The 14,911-nt window shown below is 41.5% G+C and overlaps 1 protein-coding gene across 4 annotated transcripts in view; it reads right to left on the bottom strand.

The window, feature by feature from the left end:
• The window catches only part of IKZF2 (IKAROS family zinc finger 2), a 217,892-nt gene that overhangs the window by 58,358 nt on the left and 144,623 nt on the right, over positions 1–14,911 (bottom strand). For all 4 annotated transcript variants that reach the window (XM_029069849.2, XM_029069850.2, XM_029069852.2 and 1 more), the window contains one exon: positions 11,497–11,664. In XM_029069849.2, coding sequence (XP_028925682.1) covers positions 11,497–11,664 — 168 coding nt within the window. The remainder of the gene's footprint in view (positions 1–11,496; positions 11,665–14,911) is intronic.

Here is a 14,911-nt window from a genome sequence, read left to right as displayed (position 1 = left end):
ATCATCCCCTCTAAAACTCTGTCCTCCCCTTGACTTTCCCATCCCTGTAGCTAGCACCACCATCCTTCCTTTCTCACAAGCCTATAACTTTGACCTTACCCTTGACTCATCTCTATCACTCAATGCATATATTCAATCTGTCACCAAATCCTGTAGGTTCATCCTTCACAACATTGCTAAAAATCCACCTTTTCCTTTCCATCCAAACTGCTACTACTTTAATCCAAGCGCTTATTTTACCTGACCTTGATTACCACATCAGCATCCTTGATGACCTCCCTGCCTCCTATCTCTCCCCACTCCAGTCCATACTTCACTTTACGGCCCAGAAAAGTTTTCTACAAAAACATTCAGTCCATATTTTGCCACTCATCAAGAACCTCCAGTGGTTGCCCATCCACTTCCACATCAAACAGAAATGCCTTACCACTGGCTTTAAAGCACTCAATCACCTTGCCCCCTCCTACTTGACCTTGCTGTTTTCCTATTACAGCTCAGCCCGCACACTTTGCAGTTCTAATGCCAACCTACTCATTGTACCTAGATCTCATCTACCTCCCCGCCAACCTCTCGCAAACATCTAGCCTCTGGCCTGGATGCCCTCCCTCTTCATATTTGACAGACCATCACTCTCCCCACATTCAAAACCTTACTAAAAGCACATCTCCTTCAAGAGGCCCTCCCCAACTAAGGACTCATTTCCTCATTTTTTTTATGGCATTCATTAAGCACTTACTATATGTCAAACACTGTTCTAAACTCCGGGGTAGATTCATGTTAATTGGTTGGAGACAGACCCTGTCCCAAATCAGGCTCATGGTCTTCTCCCCCTCCATTCTGTGTCTCCTTTACACTTGGATTTGCACCCTTTATTCACCCCTCCCATAGCCCCCTAGAACATGTACATATTTGTAATTTATTCATTTATATGAATGCCTGTCTTCCCTTCTAGACCATGAGCCCACTGTAGGCACGGAACGGGGGTAGCAATTCTGTTATACTGTACTCTCCCAAGTGCTTAGTACATTGCTTTGCACACAGTTAAGAGCTTAATAAATATGACTGATTGATTGTTCTGCCCTCCTACTTTGTGAGTCTTGGGTGGGGCAGGGAATGTGCCCAGCCTGATCATTCATTCAATCCTATTTATTGAGCGCTTACTATGTGCAAAGCACTGTAATAAGTGCTTGGAATGTACAATTTGGATTATCTCGCATCTACCCCAGTACTTAATACGGTGCTCAGCACATAGGGCGCATTTAATAACAAAATTATTATTATTATCAAAAGGAAGGGGTTGGAGTAGGTACAATCCTGTTAAATCTACTTCATGTTTGAGAATGGAGCAAGTGGACAGAAGTGGGAGTCAGAATATTTCCAGCTCAACAGTCACAAGCAGCATCAAAAGTCTCTGAGACATTTGGCAAGTGCAGAAATAGGTGGTTGTTTGGAGAACGAACAGGGGTAAAGGCAGAGAAGCAGCATGGCCTAAGGTAATGAGCATACACCTATGAGTCAGAGAACCTGGGTTCTAATCCTGCTCCTCCACAATGTCTGCTGTGTGAACTTGGGCAAATCACATAACTTCTCTGTGCCTGTTACCTCATCTGTAAAATGGGGATTACGACTGCGAGCCCCATGTGGGACATGCACTGTGTCCAACCCAATTAACTTGTATCTACAACAGTGTTTAATACAGTCCCTGGCACAGAGTAAGCACGTAAGAAATACCATTAAAAAATTAAAAGCCAAAAACATTTCCTGGAATAAAAGATTAAGTCAAAAGTCTGAATACAACTGTGGCAAGAAAAAAATTCAAGAATTAGGGTAAACAAGGTAACATGATATGGAATCAGTATGGAAACAGAAAAAATGATAACTTGATGGATTACTATGTTTAGAAGCTCCCAGACATATACTACAATACTGTGCTCAGTTTGGGAGTCACAGTTTATGAGAAGAAAAAGATGTTATCAATCAAAATCATCGGTAGTATTTTTTGAGTGCTCACTGTGTACAGAACACTGTATTAAGCATTTGGGAAAGCACAATAAAGTCAAAAGACCCAATTCCTGCCCTTGAGGAGGTTACAAACCCACCAAAGAGGATTACAGAATTGGAAAAAATTCCTATGCTGTGTGACTTTGGGCAAGTCACTTAACTTCTCTGTGCCTCAGTTACTGCATCTATACAATGGGGATTAAGGCTGTGAGCTCCACATGGGACACGGACTGTGTTCAACCTGATTAACCTGTATCTACCCCCCAGCACTTAGTAAAGTGCCTGGCAAATAGTAAGGATTTAACAAACACCATAAGAAAAGGTGGCTCTTGCCTTCCTTTTTTTCTTATCCACTTAAGGCAGAACAAGATCAAACATGAGGGTGTTACGGATTGGGCAGAAGGAAGAACTTTGCAATAGTGAAGTCGACCATAACCTGAAATGGGTAACTCCTAGAACAGGTCATGGAACTGTGGTTTTTTTGAGAACCCCCTATAAAGTAAATAGTTTAAGATTTGTCCAGAGACATTGGTGCACACTCCTTACCACTTCAGAGTGGGCTGATACTGATGATAGATTTTCTGATGGACTAATTCCCGACCAAGTTAAGTGATGTTTCCTGAAATTTGAGGTCCTGCTTGGGCAGTTTCACTCTTGTTTTTAAAAATGTAATGCAGAGCTTACTTTCATTAAAACTGATGGCTGAAAATAATCCTCATCTGAAAACAACTAAAAGTACTGATCTGGCTTCCTAGGGGTCTATCTCTCATCTTATCTCTGAAAAACATACACTTTGGGGTTTGTAACTGCCAATCAGTTCAAAACTTCTGCAACACTGAAGGAATCATCAAATGTGCTCAGCTTCCCAAAATAAAGGAGACACAAGGAGGGATTTATTAATGACTTGGGACTCTGTTTTTATTCTTAGATCCTGCCTATAGTTGTGAAAAGTGACAAAAACAGAAGTGAAGTTAGAGGGCTGTTAAATAACTATAGCCCTTTAGGAAAAAATAATGAAGATGAACAAAAGAATGCTGGTGTTTGTCATGATAAAGTAGATCCCTGTGTTCAAGGCACTGCTGTAGATAGGATCACTATTTTAATTGGTTTCATACATAGCCTCACATGACTGTAAAATGCACCTGACCTATGGTAAAGTAATATTTTCAGCTTAGTAGTGAAGGAAGGGTGATCCCAGAAACACAGGTAGAGAAGACCTGTGCAGTTGTAGACCTGCCTGGGTTACTTCAGAATTTGATTTTTATTAACAAGAAGGCAGGGTTGAAGTACAACGTGTTTTGCCTAGAGAGCCGAGGTTAATGAATGAAATGCACAAAACGTAAAGGGGAGTAATAGAGCTTTCAGTGAGGAAAGGCGTATAATCCAGCGATTAAAATGAAAACCCAGGAAGCCCTGACTCAGAGATCACCTTGTATAAACCAAGCTTTTAGAAATCCATATTCTCCAGGGGATCCAGTGTTTAATTTGTGGTTGGAATGTGCAGATGGTGGCAGAGTCCCGAAACCCATGGATGGTGGCAAGGCCCTCTGGTTCACAAAGGGAGACTTGAGCAATTGTATACCCAATGCCCTTTAGTTGTAAAGGAAACAGGAGTGATCCAAGTTGGAGCCTGAGTTATGACAGCTGAGATTCAGCCTCATAAACCATTTAGTCTCACTTACTGTTGTCACCAAAAATTATAGTCCAAGATAAAGAACATCAGACAGGACCAAATAACTAGCCTGGGGGCCTGGGGCTAATGGATTTTTGGGGGCCCCCTTGTGATGTCCCATATATGTTGAGGGTGAGGCCACTGCAGTGATCTCCCTCCCTTTACTGATTAATGCCAGGAAATGAGCTGCTCCTCTCCACAAACTGACTCTCACTTGCCTCTCTCCCAGCCCAGCAGGAATTGACACCCTCTCAAATGTACACCCCAGCTATCGGCAAGGTTCAACCACCTAACAGTCAAGGGTTTGGGGGACAGGAGAAGGGGAGGTGAGCACACGTGGATAGGTGATCCTCCTATCCTGAATCTTTCCCTGCAAGTCTATGGGCTCTATCTGCTTCCCAGCCTTCTGAAGCAGTGCCAGGGTCCTCTGAGTCGGGCTGGCAGGGGAGGAGGTTCCCCCAAGACTCCAGCATACCAGGCAGAAAGGCACGAGTGCAGTCAGGGGCTGCGTTTCCGCACCTCTATAGCAAATTGTCCCCGGCAGCAAGCCAGAGGGAGGGATATTTTTTTTTAAGGTATTTGTTAAGTGCTCACTATGTGCCAGGTACTGTACTAAGGACAAGGGTAGATTCAAGTTAATCAGGCTGGACATAGTCTCTGACCCACATGTGACTCACAGTCTTCATTCCCATTTTACACATGAAGCAACTGAGGCACAGAAAAGTGAAGGGATTTGTCCAAGGTTACACAGCAGTCAAGTGCCCTTATTGAATACACATCCCTTTCGAGAGGCCTTCCCAGACTAAGCCCCTTTTCCTCATCTCCCACTCTCTTCTGTGTCACCCTCACTTGCTCCTTTTGCTCTTCCCCCAGCTCCCAGCCCCACAGCGTTTACGTATATATCTGTAATTTTAGGTGTATTGATGTCTGTCTACCTCCCTCTAAACTGTGAGCTCGTTGTATGTAGGGAATGTCACTGTTTATGAGGCTGAATCGTATTTATTGAGTGCTTATTGTGTGCAGAGCACTGTACTAAGCACTTGGGAGAGTATAATGCAACAATAAACAGACACATTCCCTGCCAACAATGAGCTTTCAGTCTAGAGGGAGGGACACAGACATTAATATAAAAAAAAAATGACAGATATGTACATAAGTGCAGTGGGGCTGGGAGGGGGGAAGAGCAAAGGGAGCAAGTCAGGGCAATGCAGCAGTGAGTGGGAGATGAGGAAAAGTGGGGCTTAGTCTCGGAAGGCCTCTTAGAGGTGATATGTCTTCAAAAAGCTGTGAAGTGGGGGAGAGTAATAGTCTGTCAGATTTGAGTACGGGAGGGCATTCCAAACCAGAGGCAGGACAAAGGCTAGGGGTCAGTGGCGAGATAGAGGAGATAGAGGTACAGCGAGGTTAGCACTAGAAGAATGAAGTGCGTGGTCTGGGTTGCAGTAGGTGAGAAGCAATGTGAGGTAGGAGAGGGCAAGGTGGTGATCTGCTTTAAAGCCAATGGTGAGGAGTTTTTGTTTGATGTGGAGGTAGATGGGCAACAACTGGAGTTTTCTGAGAAGTGGGGTGACTTGTCCTGAACGTTTTTGTAGAAAAATGATCTGAGCAGAAAAATGAAGTATGGACTGCAATGGGGAGAGGCAGAAGGATGGGAGGTCAGCAAGGAGGCTGATACAGTAAATCCAGGCAGGAAAGGATGAGTGACTACGAAACACAAACTTCTCACTCTAGGCTTCAAGGCTCTCCATCACCTTGCCCCCTCCTACCTTTCCTCCCTTCTCTCTTTCTACTGCCCACCCCGTAGGCTCTGCTCCTCTGTCGCCCACCTCCTCACCATCCCCCGTTCTCGCCTATCCCGCCATCCAGCTATTGGATGGACTGCTCTTGGCTGGATCAATGACACCCCTTTTTCTCTTTCCCTTTCCTTTACTACTTCTGCAGCTATATATGAACATCATCAACACCCTGGAATATCCAAGAGAAGTAGCATGGCCTGGTGGACAGAGCATAGGCCAGGGCGTCAAAAGGACCTAGGTTCTAATCCTGGATCTTGGGCAAGTCACTTAAACTCTTTGCCTCAGTTACCTCACCTTTAAAATGGGGATTAAGACTGTGAACCCCATGTAGGACACATGCTGTGTCCAATCCCATTAGCATCTATCTACCCCGGTTCTTAGTACAGTGCCTGGCACATAGTAAGCGCTTAAAAAATTCCTTAAAAAATGTACGGAAATGCTTAGGGAAATTTGTATGCTGAAAATCAGGAGTAAGATTCCCTCTCCCCTCACTGCCAGAAATAATCAATTAGTAGCAACAGCCTTTGCAACATGCAAAGCATGGGCAAGAATGCATGGTAGTTCAGTAAGAGACACCTCAGGCCTTACAATCTGAATGGGAGAGGACAGACATTCATTAGTTTTTCAACAGCCACAAGGTAGCAGGCTAAAATTAACAATGCAAAAGTAAACAAGAGCAAGCAAAATGTAACTGTTACTGCTTAGTCTTCGGACCTCATGTCTGTCCTTTGACTAACCACCATAACCATCCTGACATCAAAATGGTTGGCAAGGAGGACTTGTTAGCATGAATGCCATTTAAACAATTGCTCTGCAAGCGCCCACCTCCTATACCTACTTCTGACAATGATTATCAATCAATAGTATTTACTGAGCACTGTCACGTGCAGGGCACTGTAACGATTTGCTTGGATATTAAGAACTGATACTGTTATAAGGGACTTAATCTAAAATTGGCATAAAGAAAGAAGCTGCTTATGGCCAGGAAAAGTGATTCTTATGAAGGGTAACAGCTACCAAACACTAAGTGCAAAAATCAAAAGGAAGAAGCCACAATACACTAAGGTACATCATATTTATGCAAGAATAAGGCACACTTTTTGGAGGAATTCTTTTGGGGGAGAACATCAAGGTATGTGTAACATTCAAAGGTTCGTTTTCTGACCACGAGATGGATTCACTAGCTGTTCTGCTTTCAGGCTTTCTCTGATTAAGGGGCCTCTGACCTCCATTCCTCTTTAAAGGTCATAAGTGCGGGATCTGCCTGATTTGGAGCACTAAATGCAAAGTTAGAGGAAATGGTCTCCAAGAAAAAAGACTACTTAGGAAACGGGCCCAACAAAATCAGGAAGGGCTGTTTCAGATGTCAAAGTTGCATCTTCTAAAAGATAAACTTCTACTGCAGGAACAATATTCAAAAGCAATAACCAGAACAGGAAACAGGATAGAAAGTTTAGAGGTGCTTTCTCAGAAAGCAGGTAGGAAAATGAGTACATTGCTAGGAAATATCTGATTTAAGAGACTGATGACTGGGTAACTGAATGTAAGGGATATATTTAATTTATTTATTATATATCCCTGTTTAAACTGTGAGCCCATTATTGGGCAGGGATTGTCTCTATCTGTTGCTGAACTGTACATTCCAAGCGCTTAGTAAGTGCTCAGTAAATACTACTGAATGAATTTAATGAGAAGCAGCTTGGTCTAGTAGAAAGAACACGTGCCTGGGAGTCAGAAGACCTGAATTCTGATCTCTGCTCTGCCACCACCCTCCTGCATGACCTTGGGCAAGTCATTTAACTTCTCTGTATCTCAATTTTGTCATCTGTAAAATAGGGACTCAATTCTGTTCTCCCTCCAGGTTTGATGAGGAGCCCAAAATGGGACAGGGACTGTGTCCAATCTGATTACCTTTTACCTAACCTAGCGCTTAGAACAGTGCTTGACAAATAGTAAGCACTTAACAAATACCATTTAAAAGGCCAATTTCTATAAGGTAGGCTTTACTTTTCAGATATTTTTCATTTGTCTGGAGGTACCGTGAATTGTGTACTTTTGCATAATGGTTTCAAGCAACCCTATCTCCTGCTTATTAGAGAAAATAAAAAATTATTTTGGGCAACCTAGTGCAGATCCCCTCAGAGGGACTAGGGCCTCACACATGAGGTTATTATGGGCAGGGAATGTGTCTGGTTTTTGTTATATTGTATTCTCCCAAGCGTTTAGTACAATGCTTTGCATACAGTAAGCACTCAATAAATATGACTGAATGAACAACTGGGTCTATATACCCCTCTGGTGGGAAAGGGCAGGGAAGCTGTGAAAATTCTCCCTTCAGAGGGCCTTGGCCTCTTCTACCTTCTCTTAATGGAGATAGGAGACTCAAATGGTCCGTGTTACCATCTGTGGGTCGGGGTACCACACCAGATGCACAGCAGCCAACTCCAGTGGAATTTCCCTTGCACTCAGGACCTTCAGGGAACCTGATTATGAGGCCCCACACCTTTCCTCCCAGGTGATCTTCGGAAAGTCACCTCTCTGTACCTCAGTTTTCTCAACTGTACAATGGGGATAAAATACTTGTCCTCCCTCCTAGACTGTGAGCCCCAAGTGGGACACAGCCTGTCTGATCTAGTGATTGTTCATCTACCTCAGTGCTTAGCACACAGCACATGATAACCACTTAATAAATTCCATTATTATTATTACTGCTAGGTATAGGGCAGACAATAATAAAGACAGCATGTGGAATAGATAACGCCTGAGTGCTGTATCTGGACTGTCCAGGAGCAGGATGACACTGTAAGCTCATTATGGACAGGGAGCATGTCTACTAGTTCTGCTGAATTGTACTCTCCCAAGTGCTTAGTATGGTGCTCTGCACCGAGTAAGTGCTCAATAAATACAATTGAATGATTGGCTGGGAAAAGGAAAAGAAATCCAGGAAAAGATAGAGCAAGGGCTCACCCTTCACTCTAGTAGTGAAACATATGATTAATTTCAGGTGGGTCACTAGACTTCAAAGAAACACAAATCAAATAAAAAATAAGGATTTGATCTTTTATGCATAGTTAAAATATGACTAAAGATATTCATATATATATTTGAAATGCTGGCTAAAAGAAAATAGAGAGAGAGAAAGTGTCCCATAAAGGGGTGACAAGATAGTTGTATATTTGACAGGTGCCTATATAAGTTTGGGAAAGTGGGAATTTGGTTGACTATTTGATTGATGACTAACATCATATTTACTGAGTGATTAATGTATGCAGACCGCTATACTAAGTGCCTGGGGCAACATAATATAGTTTGAAGATGCAATCCCTGCTCTGAAGGACCTTACAATTTAGTAGGGTAGAGAGGCACAAAATACACTACAGATAGAAGGAAGAAGAGAATGGAAAAGTGGAGATGTGAATGTGTAAGTGCTTCAGTAGGCGAGTGTTGATGTGTTCATAGAGGCTACTGATGGTTGTGAATGTACAAGTGAGGAGATGGCATACAAGTGCTAAGGCAGGAAATGGGAGGATATAACCTGAAGTAAAGAAAAATTATCTGGGGGAAACCAACCAGAAAATGGAACTTCAGTAAAGCTCTGCTTTTCTTCCTTTCAGTGATATTTGTTTTTAATGATATTTGTTAAGCGCTTACTATGTGCCACGCACTGTACTGACTCCTGAGGTAGATACAACCTAATTGGTTGTTGTCAATTAGGATGGGAAAGTTGGGTGGAAGAGTGGATTTGGGAAAGAAAATTAGTTCAACTTTAGATATGCTGAAATTAAGATGCCTGGAGTGGTCCTGGAGACAAGAATGCAGAGGTGGTGCGAGACTGGGGCTAATGAAATGAATTTAGAAGTCACTGCACAGAATTCATAGCTAAATCCATGAAGCTCTCAATAGGACTGACTGTAAGGTGAGAAGTGTAAGGGGCCCAGAAAAGTGTTTTGAGACACACCCACAATTAGGAGGTGAGGGGGAAAGGAGGGAGAGGCAGGAGGAGAGGAACAAGTGAAAGGAATTGAAAATGGACAGCCAGAGAGGTAAGAGGAGAGCTACGAGGGCAATGGGTCAGTAAAACTGAGGTTACAGAGCATTTCCACTCAATAAATTAATGGTATTTATTGAGTACTTACTGTGTGCATGGCACTGTACTAAGCACTTGGGATACTGCACTATATAACAATAGACACATTCCATCCCCACTATGAGATTATAATCTCATTGACTGACTGGTTTCCAGAAAGGAGTAGGCCACATGGTCAAGGGTACCCAAAATGTTAAAGTTTCAAAGCACAATCAATTATAATTATTGCACAGAATGTGTGCAGAGCACTGTACTATGCGCTTGGAAGAGTACAATCCAACAGAGTAAGTAGACAGGTTACCTGCCCACAAGGAGCTTACAGTCTAATGGCGAGATGGACATTAATTTTCAAAAATAAATTATGGATATGTACATATGTGCTGTGGGGCGGAGGGTGTGTGGACAGTGCTCAGCACTTAGAAGAGTGCTCGGCACATAGTAAGTGCTTAACAAATATCATCATCATTATTATTATTATTATATCAAATGTCTAAAAGGTACAGATTCAAGTGCACAGGCTATACAGAAAGGAGAGAGAGAACGCAGCCTTAGTTGGGGTAGCCCTCTTGGAGGAGATTTGACTTTAATAATGCTTTGAAAGTGGGGAAAGTGGTGGTTTGTTATATATGATATGAAGGGGAGTGGGTTCCCCTCCAGGCCAGCAAGAGAATGTGGGGTTGGGTAGAGCCAAACCTCCAAGAGGAAGAGGTCATTGGTGATCTTGGAGAGTGAGATTTAAATGGTGTCAAGAGGATGGAAATCAGATTGTAGTGGGTCAAGAAAGGGAAGTGGAGATTAGTGGAGGTAGGAGTTTTGAGAAGTTCAGATTAATTAATAGTATTTATTAAGCTCTTACTGTGTGCAGAACACTGTCCTAAGAGTTTGGAGACTCCATTACAACAAAGTTGGAAGATATGTTTCCTGCCCACAATGAATTTACAGTCTAGATAGGGGGGAAAAAAAAGAGGAGCAGGATGATGGAACAAATGATGGAGATGCAGATAAATGTTTTTTTTCTTTTTTTAACCGGTGAGGCATGAGCATGATTGAAGCCAGGGGGGATAGTACCATCAGAGAGTGACTAACAAGGTAGATTGGACATTACAGTGTTTATAAGCACAAATCTAAGAAGCTCAGTAAGTATTAATTTTAATGAATATTTGTAAAGCACTTTGACAGAAGAGAATAAATACCCAGAAAGTTAAAGGAAAATCTCATTAAAAATGATATGAGAAGAAAAGAGCCACAATCATTTAAAACATTACTTAGGTTGGAAAGTACTAATACTTCATTTACCATCTGAAAAATAGTGCTCATTAAGCCCTAGTGCTATATATCCTCATCTCCATATCGCTAGCATGTTAATTATACTTTAGCAGCAATTTTTGATATAATGTCAAAAGGGAATACACTAGTTTCTAAGATATCAGCCATTTCGGGACAGGACAGAAAAAAATGTAAAAAGAAATGTATAAATGTTGCCTAAATGTGATCATCCTAGAACTCAGACTCATGAGAAAAAGGTATATCTTCAATTTAAATTTAAATCTTAATATGTAGCAGTTGACAGGAAGTGGAGATGAGAACATTGTAAGATCATATTTTGTACCAATTTTCCATTTCCAAATTGTTACAAGTCAAATTGGATTTGTTCAGACTCTTGGAAATGCAAGCCTCTGTTGGTTTATAAAAAAAAAAACAATTATACTTTGTTTTCTTCTCAGAACAGTACAGCACCATAACAAACTGTCGATCCCGAATCAACAACTCAGTCCAGCACTTTATGATGATGATAAAGGCGGAGATTCCTGGTCTGGTGGTGGGGACTGTGAAATGAAAGTGTCTTGCGGAGAATCCGGAGTTTAATTAACATCTCCCTCTTTTGTTTGGCATCTTTCAGAGGAAAAAGTGAGGAAAAGAAGTAACTGAGAGAGACTCACCAGAGTGTGTCCTGAGGTGTCCTGTGAGGGCGTCTCTTCTCCGACAAGCATAGCTGCAGAAAGGACATTTGAACGGCTTCTCCCCAGAGTGCAACTTTATGTGCCTCAATAGGTTTCCCTTCTGTGTGAAAGAAGCTCCACATTGGTTACAGTGGAAGGGACGTTCTCCTATGGGAAAGGATAAAGTGGGAAAACATTAGGAAAGTCATATAAGGTGAGTTTCAGCCAACACACTCTTGCTTCGGTACTGCCCAGAGGCCAGTGGGCAGGCCTCAAAGTGGATTATATAGCTTTACATCAATAATGCTCTCTGAATGTGCTGAAAATGTGTCTTGCCCACATAAACATTCCAAACTGCAAAACTGTTGGTGGGCATTTTTCTTCCTCTTATTATTCGATCATTTTTTTCCACTGTCTCCATCTGAATACCTGTTACTCATAAGCAGATAGCAAACAGAAAGTAAAAATGGACCTCAGTTGTGAATAAAAAGCAAAGCTCTTTTGCCTTATCTTGGCTAAAGCTGGAAAAAGTGATCTGACGTTGTTGAAGATGAAATGTAAAAAAAATAAATATTTATCATTTGCTTTTTAGTTAAAGAAAAAAGGAATAAGTCACTAAAATTGGGTCTCTAGTTACGAAATGCCATGACCAACAAGTGCACCCAGCTAAGGAAGTTTGATAAACTACTGAAGGGGTTGTTACTTTAGAAAAATGAGAAACACAGTAAATGAATTAAAGACAAGAGAAAATCTTGGCCTCTCTTAAGGTGGGTGGACTCTGCTTATTACCTGTACTCCTTCCCCACCCAATTTTTGCCTCTATGGATCCTGTTATAAAAATCCAAACCCGGATTCAGGACCTCTCCTCCTGTTTTAATGAACTGGCTTTCCCCACCAATATACTCGCAAAGAAATGGGAGCAGTGGGGAAAGTACAAAGTGCCTCCTCTTTGTAGTTAAGCACACCTCACAACAAAAATGAGCCAAATCAAGAAAAAACACATTGTTCATTTCTTAAAATTTCTTGTTCCATAGGAGTGAGCAATAAAATTTTTAAAAAAGATTCTCTAATAACAAAATACAATAATCTGTTCCTAAAAAAGTTCATATATATGAATATGCAAATATATGTATAAAACATATATGTTTAATACACACACACACACACACACACAAACACATATAGGCACACACCCAACATTCTTCTTGGCTATTTTATGAAAATCATGAAAGTTCCTTTGCAGGGGGTTAGCCTTTCATTTCCTTTTAAACAGCATGGCGTGACAATTTGCTAAAAGCTTTCTAAACATGACTCATTTGGGGGGTTTTAGATTGGAAAAACAAACTGAAAAGCTTGCACAAGCTTTTTACACTTTTTTACATAATCCATCATTTATTTCAAACTATAATGTTTAAAATTTAGGTGAAAAGGTTTTTTTTTTTTTAAAGTGCCTTCTGCAGAACTAGACTATTTTCAGTCCAAGAGATAAGCAGAGAAGCACAAAAAGAAATGTTTTCCAGAGTTTTACCCTGAATCATTATCCTAATTTCATAACACTCAAACCCTCTGGGACATTTTTGGTGTCAGCATCAAAGTAGAACAGCAAATGGAGTTAGCCTAAATTGAGGTGCCACTTCAACTCAGTTCAAAGTTCAATTATCCTGTCAAATATAGCTAGTCGGGCAAATTTGGCATAGCAGATTCACCGCTGTTTGAAATGTTAGTATAATATATTTTTCTAATTGACATTTGAGATTTATCCTGGAGAGGTGAGTTTTGTTATCCACTCCACAGGACTCAAGCAAGCACACCAATGAACTTTATTCATTACACAATTCAGTGAATTACGTGCTATTGTTTCTAACCAATTTTTATTATGGAACACCAGTAAAAATGGTAGAGGGAAACCACAAATTTTAACGAAGACACTAAGTCAAATATACCAACATTAATCACGCAGCTACTTTTTCCTAGCACTTAGAGCAGCTCTTTACATACAGTAAGCGCTCAATAAATATTACTGAATGAATGAATGAACGTCTCATCATATATACCCTGACTTGATTATTTTACTATAAAATAATATCTTTTATATTAATATATTTAATTAATCGACTATCTTCCCTATAGGCCAAGTCTACAACCTTGGCATTATCATTGACTGCTTTATCTCTTTCAACCTCTTATATTCTGGTAAAAATGGTAGTGTCTGTCACAAAATACTGAAGACTCACTCTTCACATCATCTCCAGAATCTTCCCTGTCCTCCTCTCCATCCAAACTGCCACTACATTGGTCCAGGCACTTGTCCTAACCCGACTTTACTACTATATAAACTGCCTCAGAGACTTCACTGCGTCCAGGCTCTTTCATTCAGGTCCACACACAGCTATCTGGATCATTTGTCTAAAATGTCACCTGCACTGGTCTCTCCACTTTTCAAAAATCTCCAATGGTAACACATTTCTCTTCAGATGAAGCAAAAATTTTTGACCACTGGCTTTAAAACATTCAATCAGCTCTCTCCACGCTACTTATCCTCATTTTTGCCCCACAGTACTCTACTTAGCTTGCATGCTTCGCTCTTCTCCCAGCTCTGCCACTTGTCAGCTGTGTGACTGTGGGCAAGTCACTTCACTTCTCTGTGCCTCAGTTCCCTCATCTGTAAAATGGGGATTAAGACTGTGAGCCCCACGTGGGACAACCTGATTCCCCTGTGTTTACCCCAGCGCTTAGAACAGTGCTCTGCACATAGTAAGCGCTTAACAAATACCAACATTATTATTAACCTATTCAATGTGCCTCATTTTTGTCTCGCTAGATGTCAATTTCTTGCTCACCCCTTCCTTTCTCCTGGAACTCACGCCCAACAGACCATTGCTCTCTCCATCTTCTAGGTCTTTCTGAAATCCTTTGGGAGAACTTCCCTGATTAATCTTCCAGCATGGCATAGTGGCTAGAACAGGGACCAGGGAGTCAGAAGGTCATGGGTTCTAATCCTGACTCCATCACTTGTCTGTGTGGCCTTGGGCAAGTCACTTCACTTCTCTGGGCCTCAGTTACCACATCTGTAAAATGGGGATTAAGACTGTGAGCCCCATGTGGGACATTGCTCCTCACCTCTACTTCCCTTCCAACCTATAGCATTTATATACATACTTTTATTCTCTATTGCTTTCCCCAACCCGTATTTTACTTTAATCGTTGTTTAGGGAAGAGACGGTACATTTAATTTGTTTGGTATTGCACTCTCCAAAGCACTCAGTACAGTGCCCTGACCAAAGCAAGCCCTCAAGAAATACTATTGATTGATTGACATTGCTAATTCCCAGACATTCCTACTGTCTAGGCCCTCAACAAAACAAAACTCGACATCTCTCTCCGTCAACTCCCCAACCTGTGGACCCGGAACCAG

Source organism: Ornithorhynchus anatinus, chromosome 7 (assembly GCF_004115215.2).
Source record: "Ornithorhynchus anatinus isolate Pmale09 chromosome 7, mOrnAna1.pri.v4, whole genome shotgun sequence".
In the NCBI taxonomy this organism is placed as follows: Eukaryota; Metazoa; Chordata; class Mammalia; order Monotremata; family Ornithorhynchidae; genus Ornithorhynchus; species Ornithorhynchus anatinus.
Note: the sequence above shows the minus strand (reverse complement) of the source record. Positions and strands in the feature narration are given on the sequence as shown.